Source organism: Triticum dicoccoides, chromosome 6B, assembly GCF_002162155.2.
Source record: "Triticum dicoccoides isolate Atlit2015 ecotype Zavitan chromosome 6B, WEW_v2.0, whole genome shotgun sequence".
Lineage (NCBI taxonomy): Eukaryota > Viridiplantae > Streptophyta > Magnoliopsida > Poales > Poaceae > Triticum > Triticum dicoccoides.
The window spans coordinates 39,588,658-39,606,313 of NC_041391.1; the positions used below are offsets into that span (position 1 = coordinate 39,588,658).

At 45.0% G+C, this 17,656-nt stretch overlaps 1 protein-coding gene across 1 annotated transcript; it reads left to right on the forward strand.

The window, feature by feature from the left end:
* The first annotated feature begins 8,077 nt into the window (after positions 1-8,077).
* On the forward strand, positions 8,078-10,748 carry LOC119320298. Its single transcript, XM_037594412.1, has 2 exons — positions 8,078-8,795; positions 10,455-10,748. The coding sequence occupies exons 1-2, from the start codon at positions 8,186-8,188 to the stop codon at positions 10,514-10,516; spliced, it is 672 nt and encodes a 223-aa protein (XP_037450309.1). The 5' UTR covers positions 8,078-8,185; the 3' UTR covers positions 10,517-10,748.
* The last annotated feature ends 6,908 nt before the right edge of the window (positions 10,749-17,656 follow it).

Here is a 17,656-nt window from a genome sequence, read left to right on the forward strand (position 1 = left end):
ATTTTATAGACTTCTTCTTCTAGCACTTGAGCACAATTTTCCTTTTCATCATTCTCACGAAAGATATTAAAAAGATGAAGCGTATGAGGCAAACTCAATTCCACTTTTTTTGTAGTTTTATTTTGTAGACTAAACTAGTGATAAGACAAGAAACTAAAAGATTCGATTGCAAGATCTAAAGATATACCTTCAAGCACTCACCTCCCCGGCAACGGCGCCAGAAAATAGCTTGATGTGTACTACGCAACCTTCTTCTTGTAGACGTTGTTGGGCCTCCAAGTGTAGAGGTTTGTAGGATAGTAGCAAATTTCCCTCAAGTGGATGACCTAAGGTTTATCAATCCGTGGGAGGCGTAGGATGAAGATGGTCTCTCTCAAACAACCCTGCAACCAAATAACAAAGAGTCTCTTGTGTCCCCAACACACCCAACACAATGGTAAATTGTATAGGTGCACTAGTTCGGCAAAGAGATGGTGATACAAGTGCAATATGGATGGTAGATATAGGTTTTTGTAATATGAAATTATAAAAACAGCAAGGTAACTAATGATAAAAGTGAGCGTAAACGGTATTGCAATGCTAGGAAACAAGGCCTAGAGTTCATACTTTCACTAGTGCAAGTTCTCTCAACAATAATAACATAATTAGATCATATAACAATCCCTCAACATGCAACAAAGAGTCACTCCAAAGTCACTAATAGCGGAGAACAAATGAAGAGATTATTGTAGGGTACGAAACCACCTCAAAGTTATCCTTTCTGATCAATCTATTCAAGAGTCTGTAGTAAAATAACACGAAGCTATTCTTTCCGTTCGATCTATCATAGAGTTCGTAATAGAATAACACCTTAAGACACAAATCAACCAAAACCCTAATGTCACCTCGATAGTCCAATGTCACCTCAAGTATCCGTGGGCATGATTATACGATATGCATCACACAATCTCAGATTCATCTATTCAACCAACACAAAGTACTTCACAGGGTGCCCCAAAGTTTCTACCGGAGAGTCAAGACGAAAACGTGTGCCAACCCCTATGCATAAGTTCATTAAATCCGCAAGTTGATCACCAAAACATAGATCAGTAGATCACGTGAATATCCCATTGTCACCACAGATAAGCATGACAAGACATACATCAAGTGTTCTCAAATCCTTAAAGACTCAATCCGATAAGATAACTTCAAAGGGAAAACTCAATCCATTACAAGAGAGTAGAGGGGGAGAAACATCATAAGATCCAACTATAATAGCAAAGCCTGCCTGTTGGGACTACCAGGCCGAAGATTGTGGATCTACTTCCATTAGTGGATTGTATGGAGAGAAGATTGACAGCAAGTTCTTGGTTCTTGCCTCAGGGAAGCAAGTTGCAACTAGTTAATTCTGTAATTTCATCTTTGCCTATCTTCTTCCTTTGTACTCTGTCAATCCCTCAGGGTATTTTGAAGCAGTTGGAAAGGATTCAAAGGCAGTGTCTATGGAGGAAATATGGTCAAGAGAAGGGTCATTCATTAGCTACTTGGCCTCTTGTTTGCAGGCCCAAAACAAAGGGGGGACTTGGAATCTTAAATCTGGGTCTGCAAAATGATGCTCTGCTTCTGAAGTTTCTGAATAAATTTTACAATAAAATGGATGTGCCTTGGGTTCAGTTAATTTGGGATTCTTATTATTTTGAACGAATTCCTCATGATACCACCCTTTGTGGCTCTTTTTGGTGGAGGGATGTGTGAAAATTGATGGATAATTTCAGAGCAGTTACTGAGGTGGATGTTCGTAGTGGAGACACTGTGTTGTTCTGGTCTAACTTTTGGAAAATTGGGAACAGCAATGTGCCTCTTCAAGATCGATTTCCTAGACTATATTCTTTTTGTCTCCACAAAAATCTTTCAGTCAAGGAAGTCTTTATGGCTGGCAGCTTGCAAGATCTCTTTTACTTGCGCCTCACTGAGCAAGCTTATCAAGAATTTCAACAGCTTTCGACCCTAATGGGATCTTTCCATTTGGACTATAGCTGCCATGATTCTTGGGAATGGAGGCATGGAAAGAAGTCTTCTTATACTGCAAAAAAGTTTTATGATTTTGCTTACCAGCCAATGGTAGCAAACCCCATTTTGAGCTGGATTTGGAAGAGCTGTTGTATTATGTCGATCAAGATGTTTGCTTGGCTAGTTATAATGGACAGGGTTAACACCAAGGACATGATTCAGAGAAGGCAATGGAAGATTAAGGACGAACCACAATGTGTACTATGTCCAATAGGGATACTGGAGGACATAAACCACCTTTTCTTCCTGTGCAACTTCAGTGCTCGCGTCTGGAGCTATCTGCAGATTGACTGGAAAGACAGTGAGGACATGGTGGAGATTGCCCTCCATGCTAGAAAGGATTTCAACAAACCTTTCTTTGCGGAGGTGGTTTTTACTGCCTGGTGGAACATTTGGAAGGTACGAAATGACAGAGCTTTCAGGAACATCAAGCCTTCTTTCAGAGCATGGAGATATGGATTCATTCATGATCTCACTCTGCTTTCCCATAGAATCAAACAGAAGCACAAGGAGGCCTTACTGAAATGGATTGATTTCCTTCCTCCTTGAGGGGAGTGGATTTTGTTCTCTTTTGTATATTTGTAGATTCCAGGACTAGACTACTTGTATAGCTTTCTTTGGCTTTTTTATTCCTCATCTTGAGGATACTTTGTACTTCCTTTGTTTTTTTCTTCATTGCATTAATAAAATGTTGTGGGGTGCAAGCCCTGCAGTCTTTAAGGTAAAAAAAACTATAATAGCAAAGCTCATGATACATCAAGATCGTGCCAAATCAAGAACACGAGAGAGAGAGAAAGAGATCAAACACATAGCTACTGGTACATACCCTCAGCCCCGAGGGTGAACTACTCCCTCCTCATCATGGAGAGCGCCGGGATGATGAAGATGGCCACCGGTGAGGGATCCCCCCTCCGGCAGGGTGCCGGAACAGGGTCCCGATTGGTTTTTGGTGGCTACAGAGGCTTGCGGCGGCGGAACTCCCGATCTATTGTGCCCCTCGATATTTTTAGGGTATATGGACATATATAGGCGAAAGAAGTCGGTCAGGGGAGCCACCAGGGGCCCACGAGGGTGGGGGCGCACCCAGGGGGTAGGGCACGCCTCCCTGCCTCGTGGCCACCTCGAAGCTGACCTGACGTCTACTCCAAGTCTCCTGGATTGCTTCCGTTCCAAAAATAACTCTCCCGAAGGTTTCATTCCACTTAGATAGACATCCCTCTAGTCATCTAAATGATACGTTATCCAAATCAACTAAATCATGTCCGATCATCACGTGAGATGGAGTAGTCTTCAATGGTGAACATCACTATGTTGATCATATCTACTATATGATTCACGTTCGACCTTTCGGTCTCCAGTGTTCCGAGGCATATCTGTATATGCTAGGCTCGTCAAGTTTAACCCGAGTATTCCGCGTGTGCAAATCTAGCTTGCACCCGTTGTATTTGAATGTAGAGCCTATCACACCCGTTCATCACGTGGTGTCTCAGCACGAAGAACTTTCGCAATGGTGCATACTCGAGGAGAACACTTATACCTTGAAATTTAGTAAGGGATCATCTTATAATACTATAGCCGTACTAAGCAAAATAAGATGCATAAAGGATAAACATCACATGCAATCAAAATATGTGACATGATATGGCCATCACCATCTTGTGCTTTTGATCTCCATCATCGAAGCAACGTCATGATCTCCATCTTCACCGGCTTGACACCTTGATCTCCATCGTAGCATCGTGGTCGTCTCGCCAACGATTGCTTCTATGACTATCGCTACTGCTTAGTGGTAAAGTAAAGCAATTACATATCGTTTGTATTTCATACAATAAAGCGACAACCATATGGCTCCTGCCAGCTGCCGATAACTTGTTACAAAACATGATCATCTCATACAACAATCTTATATCACATCATGCCTTGACCATATCACATCACAAAATGCCCTACAAAAACAAGTTAGACTTTCTCTACTTTGTTGTTGCAAGTTTTACATGGCTGCTATGGGCTTCTAGCATGAACCGTACATACCTACGGCAGAAAAACGACAACGGTGATTTATCAAGTTTGCTGTTTTAACCTTCACAAGGACCGGCCGCAGTCAAATTTGATTCAACTAAAGTTGGAGAAACAGACACCCGCCAGCCACCTTTATGCAAAACTAGTTGCATGTCTGTCGGTGGAACCGGCCTCATGAAGCGGTCATGTAAGGTTGGTCCGGGCCGCTTCATCCAACAATACCGCCGAACCAAGATAATACATTGGTGGTAAGCAGTATGAAGATCACTGCCCACAACTCTTTGTGTTCTACTCATGCATATCATCTACGCATAGACCTGGCTCGGATGCCACTGTTGGGAAACGCAGCATGCAATTTCAAAAAATTTCCTACGCTCACGCAAAATCTATCTAGGAGATGCATAGCAACGAGAGGGGGAGAGTGTGTCCACGTACCCTCGTAGACCGAAAGCGTAAGCATTAACTTAACGCGGTTGATGTAGTCGAACGTCTTCACGAATCAACCGATCAAGTATCGAACGTACGACACCTCCGAGTTCTGCACACGTTCAGCTCGATGACGTCCCTTGAACTCCTGATCCAATAGAGGCACGAAGGAGTCAATGAGTTTTATCAGCACGACGGTGTGGTGATGGTGTTGGTGATGTGATCCACGCATAGCTTCACCTAAGCACTACGACAATATGACCGGAGGAGTAAACGGTGGAGGGGGGCACCGCACACGGCTAAGAAACAACTGTTGTGCTTTGGGGTGCCCCCTGCCCCCGTATATAAAGGAGGAGAGGGGAGGTCGCCGGCCCTAGGGGCGCGCCAAGTGGGGGGAGTCCCACTAGGACTCCTAGTCCTAGTTGGCTCCCCCCTTCCTTCCAACGGAGGGGGAAAAGGGAAAGAGGTGGAGAGGGAGAGGGAAAGGGGGGCCGCGCCCCCTCCCCTAGTCCAATTCGGACTCCCATGGGGGGGGGGCACGCGCCACCTCCTCGTGGCCTGCCTCTCCTCTCCCCTATGCCCCATTAAGGCCCAATATTTCCGCAGGGGGTTCCGGTAACCCCTTGGTACTCCAAAAAATATCCGAACCTCTCTGGAACCATTCCGATGTCCGAATATAACCTTCCAATATATCAATCTTTACCTCTCGACCATTTCAAGACTCCTCGTCATGTCCGTGATCTCATCCGGGACTCCGGACAACCTTCGGTCACCAAAACACATAACTCATATAATACATATCATCATCGAACGTTAAGTGTGCGGACCCTACGGGTTCGAGAACTATGTAGACATGACCGAGATACTTCTCCGGTTAATAACCAATAGTGGAACCTGGATGCTCATATTGGTTCCCACATGTTCTATGAAGATCTTTATCGGTCGAACTGCAATGTCAACATACGTTATTCCCTTTGTCATCGGTATGTTACTTACCCGAGATTCGATCGTCGGTATCTTCATACCTAGTTCAATCTCGTTACTGGAAAGTCTCTTTACTCGTTCTGTAGTGCATCATCCCGTAACTAACTCATTAGTCACATTGCTTGCAAGGCTTCATATGATGTGCATTACCGAGAGGGCCCAAAGATACCTCTCCGATACTCGGAGTGACAAATCCTAATCTCGATCTATGCAACCCAACAAACACCTTCGGAGATACCTGTAGAGCATCTTTATAATCACCCAGTTATGTTGTGACGTTTGATAGCACAAGGCATTCATTCGGTGTCTGGGAGTTGCATAATCTCATTGTCGAAGGAATATATATTTGACACGAAGAAAGCAGTAGCAATAAAACTGTACGATCATTATGCTAAGCTAACAGATGGGTCTTGTCCATCACATCATTCCACTAATGATGTGATTCCGTTTATCAAATGACAACTCATGTCCATGGATAGGAAACTTAACCATCTTTGATCAACGAGCTAGTCTAGTAGAGGCATACTAGGGACACGGTGTTTTGTCTATGTATTCACACATGTATCAAGTTTCCGGTTATGAATAATAAACATTTATCATGAATAAGGAAATATAAAATAAAAACTTTATTATTGCCTCTAGGGCATATTTCCTTCAATGTGATGAGAGACTCCTTAGCCGGGACACGTCACGTAGTACCCCCTTCGTGTTGGCCGCCATCGCAGCCGCTCTCACTACTTACTTCTTCTTCTCCTCCTTCCCTGGCTCCTCCCTCTGTTGGGTCATCTAGGACGTCTAAGATGAACGTGTCATCAATAGAGCCTACCACGGGATGGAAAAATCGCCTCAGGGTGATTGTGTTGTGCGACCCGTTGCACTGTCGGTACCTCATGCCTTTCCCAATCCCCCAATCGACCAGGACAAATGGAAACAATTTCAACTGTGGTGGTTAAATAAATCGTTATGCAAAATGACGGATTGCGAGCCAATTCCCCATATTCCGATGCTCGATGCATATTTTGGCAATTACGGTGAATGCAATGAAGGGTGCGGGAAGGAGGAGGAATGTGCAAACTGAGCCCTAGACATGTTATGGTTAATGTCATACCCAAGGTGTAATCATGTGAAAGAGGAGGGGATTCATTGGAAGTGACTCAGGCTTGCTCGGGCCAGAAAGAATGCTGGAATGCCACGACAACCATTTGTGCGGTTTGCTTTGAGATCTCGCGGTCGAGTGGGAAGGTTGATTTAAGCAATGCCGAGGAGAAGCGAACGAGGTGGCACACATGTTAGCTTGTGTTTTTTATTAGAAAATTGCAACCGGGTCGATGAACCCCTGGCTATCTTCCATGTAAGCTCATAAACTATGTATCCATGCTTTGATTTTTTTAATCAGTTGTATGATTTTTTTCCTATTAAAACCAGACAATTTTCTTAGCCGTCCGATTGAGATCCAACTGTTGTGAGTCATCTTCAAGCTCCAACCTTTTCCTCATCTTCAACCTCCAGACTCGACTTCCATCCAATCCGAGCAGCAATGCAAAATGAAAAGGCCCTCACCATGTACCTGTTAACTCTCGTCCTCGCCTCCACCAGCAAAGTTGCGTCGTCCTCGTCTCTGGTGAGCTGAGTCGTCCTAGTTGGCGTCCCCGCGCTGCCACTCGTCACGGTGCCTGTCTCGGCATTGGGGCCATGTGCCCCTCTCATGTCGGAATCGACATACCCAATTCTTATTTCCAGACAACTGTTGAATAGCAAAACCAGAAAAAAAAACATCTGTATGCACTTTTCTTTATATATAATTTCATAATAATATACTATATTCACATGTGTCACTGGTAAAACTTGTTCAGAAATGGACACCGGTTCTTCACATGCCCAGTCATCTAAAAGGCACCCATTCTTCAGAAATGGACACTTTCCCCCAAATCCCCACACTCCTCACCTCCCCCCGTGCTGAGCAGAGCTAGGGTTTCCGAGCTAGCTCCTCCTTCTCCGGCGGCGGGATGGGTGGCGCCGCGACGGATCGGGGGCAGACCACTGAGTTCCCCGTTAGCCCCACATCCCCCGGCGGCAGGATGGGCGGCGCCGCGTCGGACCATGGCCAGACCAGCGCGGACTCTCGCGCCGAACCGGCCGTCCCCGAGCACCAGCGCGAGCTCCGTGCTCGTCTGCTTCCGCCGCGCCGCGGCCTCCAGGAGACGGCACCGCTGCCGATCTACGACGAGCTCGTGGAAGAGATCTTCCTCCTGCTGCCCACGCCAACCGATCTGATCCGCGCCTCCGCCGCCTGCGTCTCCTTCTACCGTCTCGTCGCCGGTCGCTCCTTCCTCCAGCGCTTCCGCAAGCTCCACGCCCCGCCCCTCCTCGGCTTCCTCGATCACGGCCGAGAATTCATCCCCGCAATTCCGCCCCATCCTTCCGCGCCCGCAGCCGACGCGCTCGCCCTCGCCGCCGACTTCTCCTTGTCCTTCCTCACCAGAGATCCCTACTTCACCCCCGCCCACTACTGGGATATCGAGGACGTCCGCGGCGGCCGCGTCCTCCTCAGCAGGCACCCCTTCCATGATCTTTCCCTGGCAGTGTGCGACCCCTTGCACCGGCAGTACCTCCTGCTTCCCCCAATCCCTGAATTCGAGGGCTGGGCTTCACTGTACAACCTAAGGACAGGATATGGCAGACCTTCCTTGGCGACGACGAGGAGGCCATGGAAGAGACATCATTCACAGTGGTCTCGATCTCACAGTGGGGAAATTGGCTGGGAGCAATCATGTTCTCTTCCAGCACCGGACAGTGGCGAGCTAGTCCATGGATTGAAGGATTTGCCTTCTTCAACCAGTGCCGGTACGCGTATGGCTGCTTCTACGGGTTGACAGAGTGCAGGCAAAAGTTGCTGGTGCTTGACACACGGGAAATGGAGTTCTCTCTTGCTGACCTCCCACCTGAAGCGAGGGGTTCTTCGGAACGTGATGTGGATATTGCCTTTGTGGAAGCAGGGGAAGGCATCACTGGGATGTTTGTGCATCCAGGTAACACATATAGCATCAGTTATCTAACTAAGCGAAACAATGGTGGGAGTTCCAGCCACTGGAAGTTGGAGAAGACAATCCCACTGGATTTTACTGGGTCCAGGTTCATGGGTTCAAGCGGAATGCACTTGCTTCTGCGTTGTTGGCGAGAATTCCCATCGCCCGATCTAGGCACTTTCACGCTTGACATCAAAACATTCCAGTTTGAGAGGGTCGCATCACAGTATGGGGCATATATATATAGCAACTTCCCACCATCATTGCTGTCGTCGCCTACAATATCAAGTGGTAAACTTTTTGCTTTGTCCTACCTATTCTCTTTCCTCCATAGGTTTCACACACCTTGTAGGATGCTTCATATTTCATTACTGTGATTAATTCTTGTTGACACTGTTTGGTAGTCTTTACTTTTTCCGTGCTTCTTCCCTAAAAAAGTACTTATTTTGTGCTAGTTTCAAGGCTAATCAAGCTCAGGAGCATAGCTGTGATATATTTGTTTGTCTTCTAATTGCCATTTTATGGCCTAACAAAGCAAATGATTTCCACATTATAAGTAGCATTCTAGAGGCATCATGGAATCGTAAAAAAACTCTAGATGGCAACAATTGATTTGGAGAAATGTTTTTAATCTGATGAAGCTAATGGATAAAGGATACAAGTTTTAAATCCAGTTCAACATTTGATTGTTCAAGTCAAGCGTTCCATATCTTATCTTATTTTCCTTTCATAGATATAAGATGGAGGGGCCTTTCTTTTTTGTCATCTATATACCTATATATTTATCTGAAGTTGGCTGAGCCATCGCCACCAGTATTGCTCCTCATGTATATGATATGAGTAAAGTTGAAGTGGTGAAATTTGTAACTTTTACTCAATGGAACTGCCATAAGAACCGCTTATCAGCCTGTGCTTAAAAGCTGTTTGATTTAAAATGAACTAGGGCATCCATATTTGCTTGGACCGTTTAAACTTTTGACCTGACTTTACCTCGGTCTTTAAGTTGAGGCACATGTATAATTCAAGCAATCAGTTTTTGTAGGATGAAAGAGCACACACATAGTTTATTGACAGGACCGTATCCAAAAAACATAAAGGGCCGGTGCAAAATAATAAAAGAAACAGGCCCTCGACATAAAAAATGTCGATTAGAAAATCAACGAATGTGGCTCTGGCCCGGTTGATCCTCTTAATGAATCGGTTACCTAGCAGCTAGCGCTTGTGGCCTGTCTTCAACTCTGATCGGTACTCCCAGGGCGCAAGGCTAGCAGCGAGTAATAAGGGAACTGAAATAATTACTTAGATGAGAGAAGAGAGAAAAAGACACCGAATAAACATATAGATTGAGGGTGGAGCAATACATACTGATTGCATCAACCTATTTGTTTTGGGGAAAAGGTGAGTGAATTAATCCACTGGAGTAGATTGGGAGCGGAAGAGAATGAGAACGGCGAGAGAAGAGGAGAGACGTGCGTGAGATGGGGTCTTGGGAGTAAGGTTGCGGCGGATTATTGAGAGTTAAGTTAGAAATTTGGGACTCTAGGTAATTTATGAACCTTGCAACACGAAGCTACCATTTATTGAGAGTTAATTTACAACTTTTAAGTCCTTTTAGGATTCATTTACTTATGTTTTACATGCCTATGCCTTTGTCTATCTATGTATTCAAATTTGTGCTGCCATTTACATTTATATCAAGAGATAAAAGCAAGCTAGTCTTTGTGGGCGATAAACCAATTGGCTCGAAGGTGGATTTCCCATTTATTGTGTGTCGTTTCTTTTAGGTCCCAATATCCCATCTCATCTATTCTGCTTTATCACATGCTTTTTACGTAAGCAGTGTAGCGAGTACTGCCCAATGATAGGGCCAATCCTGTTGTTCCTCTTTCCTCACAAGCTCTTGAATGTATGCAGTTTAAACATGCATAACCTTGAGATACTACTGAACAGGTGCTGAGAACGAGGCTGAGGAGATGCTGGAACAAGGCGGCGCTGCAAGTTCAAGCGCATAGGGCTGGGTCAGAAAGCGGTTCACGCGAATGCTGGAGGTCGGGCTGAAGCGTTGATGATTCAAGATGGTGCTGAGGTTGCGGCAAGGACTCGTCAATTGACCAAGTTGGTCCACCTTTGACTCTCTGTTTTGTCTGTAATGTTGTCATCCGGAAGAACACAGAACCTGGTCTGTAATCGTTGGCCTTGATCAGACAATGATTGTTGTGTCAGTTTGTCGCACATAGTTCCTGCTGAATTATATGGTTAACTATAAGACTGTGAGAAGTCGGACTTGGTGTGATATTGTTGTATGTGGAAACTATCCTGCCGTTGTTGTCATCATATTTTCTACCCTGTCGTATGTCTGCCCATGGCCATGGCTGAACCTGCTATTGCTACACCCTATGTAACTGCAAAGTGCGTGGAAAGGAAGTAGCAAGGCGAAAGGCCAAGAGCCTCCGTTACAAGTTGACTTGCAGTACTGATCTACTCTACTTACATTCAGTTCAGATTTTTTTGGGGGGACTATATCGCTGAAGTCAGTTCGTTTCTGAAAAGAAAACGGATGATGATAATAATCCTCTCATGTTATATATACATGACCATCAGCTCCATGAGCCAAAGGGTATAACCATCAGAACCATGAGCCAAAAGATCTTATAAATGATTCTTTTCCCAACCATTTGCAGTACTTGTCACAAAGGAACTGTGTATCGGTTCCATACAGTGCTTTTGGTTGTGTTTGGTCATCCAGAAAGATAGAATAGAACCCTGATCGAGTGTTTTACCTTGTGTTCCTTGGTCAGACAGTGGTTGCTGCACCTGTATTGTTGGATATGTAGCGAGAGCATTGACGATGCTTATATTCTGTTAGGACTGTGTGAGATCCCTAAAAAAACCAGCTCAGTTGGAAATCACGAGCTTAATTCATCGGCCGACTAGGACTGGTGGTTTAAGGGCATCTTTAGTTGAACCCTTAGAATTAAGCCTTTTAAGTGGCTCTGTATACCTTAATTTCTTATATTTGATCCATTAAAGAAAAATGGTTTCTAGCCGAACCGCTAAACTTAACTCCCTATAGCTTACAATTAATTCATGCATTTCGTTGAACACTTTCAATGCATCACACAAAACAAATACAAGCTAGAACTAGTGGTTGGGCGACTCCAGTGCCGGGACAGGCCAGCTATAGGTCTGTGTGCTGGCCGAACTCCGTCACAATGCAGTTGGGCACGACAGGTAGTGGTTCAGTCGGAACACCTGCTCGTCGGCGCGAGATGTATGTCTCGCATTGAGCAAGACAGAAGCTGCTCTTTCTGAAGGAAATCGCTTTAGTGCAAGAAACTGGACCGACCCATCGGCACACTTATAAAAGAAAAGGAGAAAGAAAAAGATGCGCAAGCGGGGCATCTTTAGTTGTACCCTTGGAATTTAGCCTTTTAAGTGGCTCCGTATACTTTAATTTCTTATATTTGATCCATTAAAGAAAAATGGTTTCTAGCCGAACCGCTAAACTTAACTCCCTATAGCATACAATTAATACATACATTTCGTCCAACTCTTTCAATGCATCACACAACACAAATACAAGCTACAACTAGTGATTCGGCGACTCCATAGCTGCTGGGACAGGCCAGCTGCAGGTCCGTGTGCTGGCCGAACCCCGTCACAATGTAGTTGAGCACGACAGGTAGTGATCCAGTCAGAACACCTGCTCGTTGGCGCGAGATGTGTGTCTCGCATTGAGCAAGACAGAAGTTGCTCTTGCTGAAGCAAATCGCTTTAGTGCAAGAAACTGCGCCGATCCATCAGCACACTTATAAAAAAAAGGAGAAGGAAAAAGATGCGCAAGCGGGACATCTTTAGTTGAACCCTTAGGCTTTAGCCTTTTAAGTGGCTCCGTGTACCTTAATTTCTTATATTTGATCCATTAAAGAAAAATGGTTTCTAGCCGAACCGCTAAACTTAACTCCCTATAGCTTACATTTAAATCATGCATTTCGTCGAACACTTTCAATGCATCACACAACACAAATACAAGCTAGAACTAGTGGTTGGGCAACTCCAGAGGTCTGGGACAGGCCAGCAGCAGGTCCGTGTGCTGGCCGAACCCCGTCACAATGCAGTTGGGCACGACCGGTAGTGGTTCAGACGGAACACCTGCTCGTTGGCGCGAGATGTATGTCTCGCATTGAGTAAAACAAAAGCTACACTTGTTGAAGGAAATCGCTTTAGTGCAAGAAACCGGGCCGACCCATCAGCACACTTATAAAAGAAAAGGAGAAGGAAAAATATGCGCAAGCGGGGCATCTTTAGTTGAACCCTTAGAAATTAGCCTCTTAAGTGGCTCTGTGTACCTTAATTTCTTATATTTGATCAAAGAAAAATGGTTTTCTAGCTGAACCGCTAAACTTAACTCCCTATAGCTTACATTTAATTCATGCATTTCGTCGAACACTTTCAATGCATCACACAACACAAATACAAGCTAAAACTTGTGGTTGGGCGACTCCAGAGGTGCCGGGACAGGCCAGCTGCAGGTCTGTGTGCTGGCCGAACCCCGTGACAATGCAGTTGGGCACGACATGTAGTGGTTCAGTCGGAACACCTGGTCGTTGGCGCGAGATATATGTCTCGCATTGAGCAAGACAGAAGCTGCTCTTGCTAAAGGAAATCGCTTTAGTGCAAGAAACTGGGCCGACCCATCAGCACACTTATAAAAGAAAAAGGAGAAGGAAAAAGATGCGCAAGCCGGGCATCTTTAGTTGAACACTTAGAATTTAGCCTTTTAAGTGGCTCCGTGTACCTTAGTTTATTATATTTGATCCATTAAAGAAAAATGGTTTCTAGCCGAACCGCTAAACTTAACTCCCTATAGTAACATTTAATTCATGCATTTCATCGAACACTTTCAATACATCACACAACACAAATACAAGCTAGAACTAGTAGTTGGGCGACTCCAAAGGTGCCGGGACAGGCTAGCTGCATGCCCATGTGCTAGCCGAACCCCGTCACAATGCAGTTGGGCACGACAGGTAGTGGTTCAGTCAGAACACCTGCTCGTTGGCGTGAGATGTATGTCTCGCATTGAGCAAGACAGATGCTGCTCTTGCTGAAGGAAATCACTTTAGTGCAAGAAACTGGGCCAACCCATCATCACACTTATAAAAGAAAAGGAGAAGTAAAAAGATGCGCAAGCCGGGCATCTTCAGTTGAATCCATAGAATTTAGCCTTTTAAGTGGCTCCGTGTACCTTATTTTCTTATATTTTATCCATTAAAGAAAAATGGTTTCTAGCGGAACCGCTAAACTTAACTTCCAATAGCTTACATTTAATTCATACATTTCGTCAAACACTTTCAATGCATCACACAACACAAATACAAGCTAGAACTAGTGGTTGGGCGACTCCAAAGGAGCCGGGACATGCCAGCTGCAGGTCTGTGTGCTGGCCAAACGCCGTCACAATGCAGTTGGGCACGACAGATAGTGGTTCAGTCGGAACACCTGCTCGTTGGCGTGAGATGTATGTCTCGCATTGAGCAAGACAGAAGCTGTTCTTGCTGAAGCAAATCGCTTTAGTGCAAGAAACTAAGCCAACCCATCAGCACACTTATAAAAGAAAAGGAGAAGGAAAAAGATGCGCAAGCCGGGCATCTTTAGTTGAATCCATAGAATTTAGCCTTTTAAGTGGCTCCGTGTACCTTAATTTCTTATATTTGATACATTAAAGAAAAATGGTTTCTAACCGAACTGCTAAACTTAACTCCCTATAGCTTACAATTAATTCATGCATTTCGTTGAACACTTTCAATGCATCACACAAAACAAATACAAGCTAGAACTAGTGGTTGGGCGACTCCAGTGCCGGGACAGGCCAGCTATAGGTCTGTGTGCTGGCCGAACTCCGTCACAATGCAGTTGGGCACGACAGGTAGTGGTTCAGTCGGAACACCTGCTCGTCGGCGCGAGATGTATGTCTCGCATTGAGCCAGACAGAAGTTGCTCTGGCTGAACGAAATCGCTTTAGTGCAAGAAATTGGGCCGACCCATCAACACACCTATAAAAGAAAAGGAGAAGGAAAAAGATGCGCAAGCGGGGCATCTTTAGTTGAACCCTTAGAATTTAGCCTTTTAAGTGGCTCCGTGTACCTTAATTTCTTATATTTGATACATTAAAGAAAAATGGTTTCTAGCCGAACCGCTAAACTTAACTCCCTATAGCTTACATTTAATTCATGCATTTCGTCGAACACTTTCAATGCATCACACAACACAATACAAGCTAGAACTAGTGGTCGGGAGATTTCAGAGGTGCCGGGACAGGCCAGCTGCAGGTCCGTGTGCTGGCCGAACCCCGTCACAATGCAGTTGGGCACGACATGTAGTGGTTCTATCGGAACACATGCTCGTTGGCGCGAGATGTATGTCTTGCATTGAGCAAGACAAAAGCTGCTCTTGCTGAAGGAAATCGTTTTAGTTTAAGAAAGTGGGTTGACCCATCAGCACACTTATAAAAGAAAAGGAGAAGGAAAAGGATGCGCAAGCGGGGCATCTTTAGTTGAACCCTTAGAATTTAGCCTTTTAAGTGGCTCTGTGTACCTTAATTTCTTATATTTGATCCATTAAAGAAAAATGGTTTCTAGCCGAACCGCTAAACTTAACTTCCTATAGCTTACATTTAATTCATGCATTTCGTCAAACACTTTCAATGCATCACACAACACAAATACAAGCTAGAACTAGTGGTTGGGCGACTCCAAAGGTGCCGGGACATGCCAACTGCAGGTCCGTGTGCTGGCCGAACCCTGTCACAATGCAGTTGGGCACGACAGGTAGTGGTTCAGTCGGAACACCTGCTCGTTGGCGCGAGATGTATGCCTCGCATTGAGCAAGACAAAAGCTGCTCTTGCTGAAGGAAATCGCTTTAGTGCAAGAAACTGGACCGACCCATCAACACAATTATAAAATAAAAGGAGAAGGAAAAAGATGCGCAAGCGGGGCATCTTTAGAATTTAGCCTTTTAAGTGGCTCCGTAATTTCTTATATTTGATCCATTAAAGAAAAAAAGTTTCTAGCCGAACGCTTTAACTCCCTATAGCTTACATTTAATTCATGCTTTTTGTCGAACACTTTCAATGCATCACACAACCCAAATACAAGCTAGAACTAGTGGTTCGGCGACTCCAGGTGTGCCGGGACATGCCAGCTGCAGGTCCGTGTGCTAGCCAAACCTCGTCACAATGCAGTTGGGCACGACAGGTAGTGGTTCAGTCGAAACACCTGCATGTTGGCGCGAGATGTATGTCTCGCATTGAGCAAGACAGAAGCTGCTCTTGCTGAAGCAAATCGCTTTAGTGCAAGAAACTGGGCCGATCCATCAGCACACTTATAAAAGAAAAGGAGAAGGAAAAAGATGCGCAAGCGGGGCATCTTTAGTTGAACCCTTAGGCTTTAGCCTTTTAAGTGGCTCCGTGTACCTTAATTTCTTATATTTGATCCATTAAAGAAAAATGGTTTCTAGCCGAACCGCTAAACTTAACTCCCTATAGCTTACATTTAAATCATGCATTTCGTCGAACACTTTCAATGCATCACACAACACAAATACAAGCTAGAACTAGTGGTTGGGCAACTCCAGAGGTCTGGGACAGGCCAGCTGCAGGTCCATGTGCTGGCCGAACCCCGTCACAATGCAGTTGGGCAAGACCGGTAGTGGTTCAGACGGAACACCTGCTAGTTGGCGCGAGATGTATGTCTCGCATTGAGTAAAACAAAAGATACACTTGTTGAAGGAAATCGCTTTAGTGCAAGAAACCGGGCCGACCCATCAACACACTTATAAAAGAAAAGGAGAAGAAAAAATATGCGCAAGCGGGGCATCTTTAGTTGAACCCTTAGAAATTAGCTTCTTAAGTGGCTCTGTGTACCTTAAGTTCTTATATTTGATCAAAGAAAAATGGTTTTCTAGCTGAACCGCTAAACTTAACTCCCTATAGCCTACATTTAATTCATGCATTTCGTGGAACACTTTCAATGCATCACACAACACAAATACAAGCTAGAACTTGTGGTTGGGCGACTCCAGAAGTGCCGGGACAGGCCAGTTGCAGGTCTGTGTGCTGGCCGAACCCCGTCACAATGCAGTTGGGCACGACATGTAGTGGTTCAGTCGGAACACCTGGTCGTTGGCGCGAGATATATGTCTCGCATTGAGCAAGACAGAAGCTGCTCTTGCTAAAGGAAATCGCTTTAGTGCAAGAAACTGGGCCGACCCATCAGCACACTTATAAAAGAAAAAGGAGAAGGAAAAAGATGCGCAAGCCGGGCATCTTTAGTTGAACACTTAGAATTTAGCCTTTTAAGTGGCTCCGTGTACCTTAGTTTATTATATTTGATCCATCAAAGAAAAATGGTTTCTAGCCGAACCGCTAAACTTAACTCCCTATAGCTTACATTTAAATCATGCATTTCGTCGAACACTTTCAATGCATCACACAACACAAATACAACTAGAACTAGTGGTTGGGCAACTCCAGAGGTCTGGGACAGGCCAGGTGCAGGTCCGTGTGCTGGCCGAACCCGTCACAATGCAGTTGGGCATGACCGGTAGTGGTTCAGACGGAACACCTGCTCGTTGGTGCGAGATGTATGTCTCGCATTGAGTAAAACAAAAGCTACACTTGTTGAAGGAAATCGCTTTAGTGCAAGAAACCGGGCCGACCCATCAGCACACTTATAAAAGAAAAGGAGAAGGAAAAATATGCGCAAGCGGGGCATCTTTAGTTGAACCCTTAGAAATTAGCCTCTTAAGTGGCTCTGTGTACCTTAATTTCTTATATTTGATCAAAGAAAAATGGTTTTCTAACTGAACCACCAAACTTAACTCCCTATAGCTTACATTTAATTCATGCATTTCGTCAAATACTTTCAATGCATCACACAACACAAATACAAGTTAGAACTTGTGGTTGGGCGACTCCAGAGGTGCCGGGACAGGCCAGCTGCAGGTCTGTGTGCTGGCCGAACCCCGTCACAATGCAGTTGGGCACGACATGTAGTGGTTTAGTCGGAACACCTGGTCGTTGGCGCGAGATATATGTCTCGCATTGAGCAAGACAGAAGCTGCTCTTGCTAAAGGAAATCGCTTTAGTGCA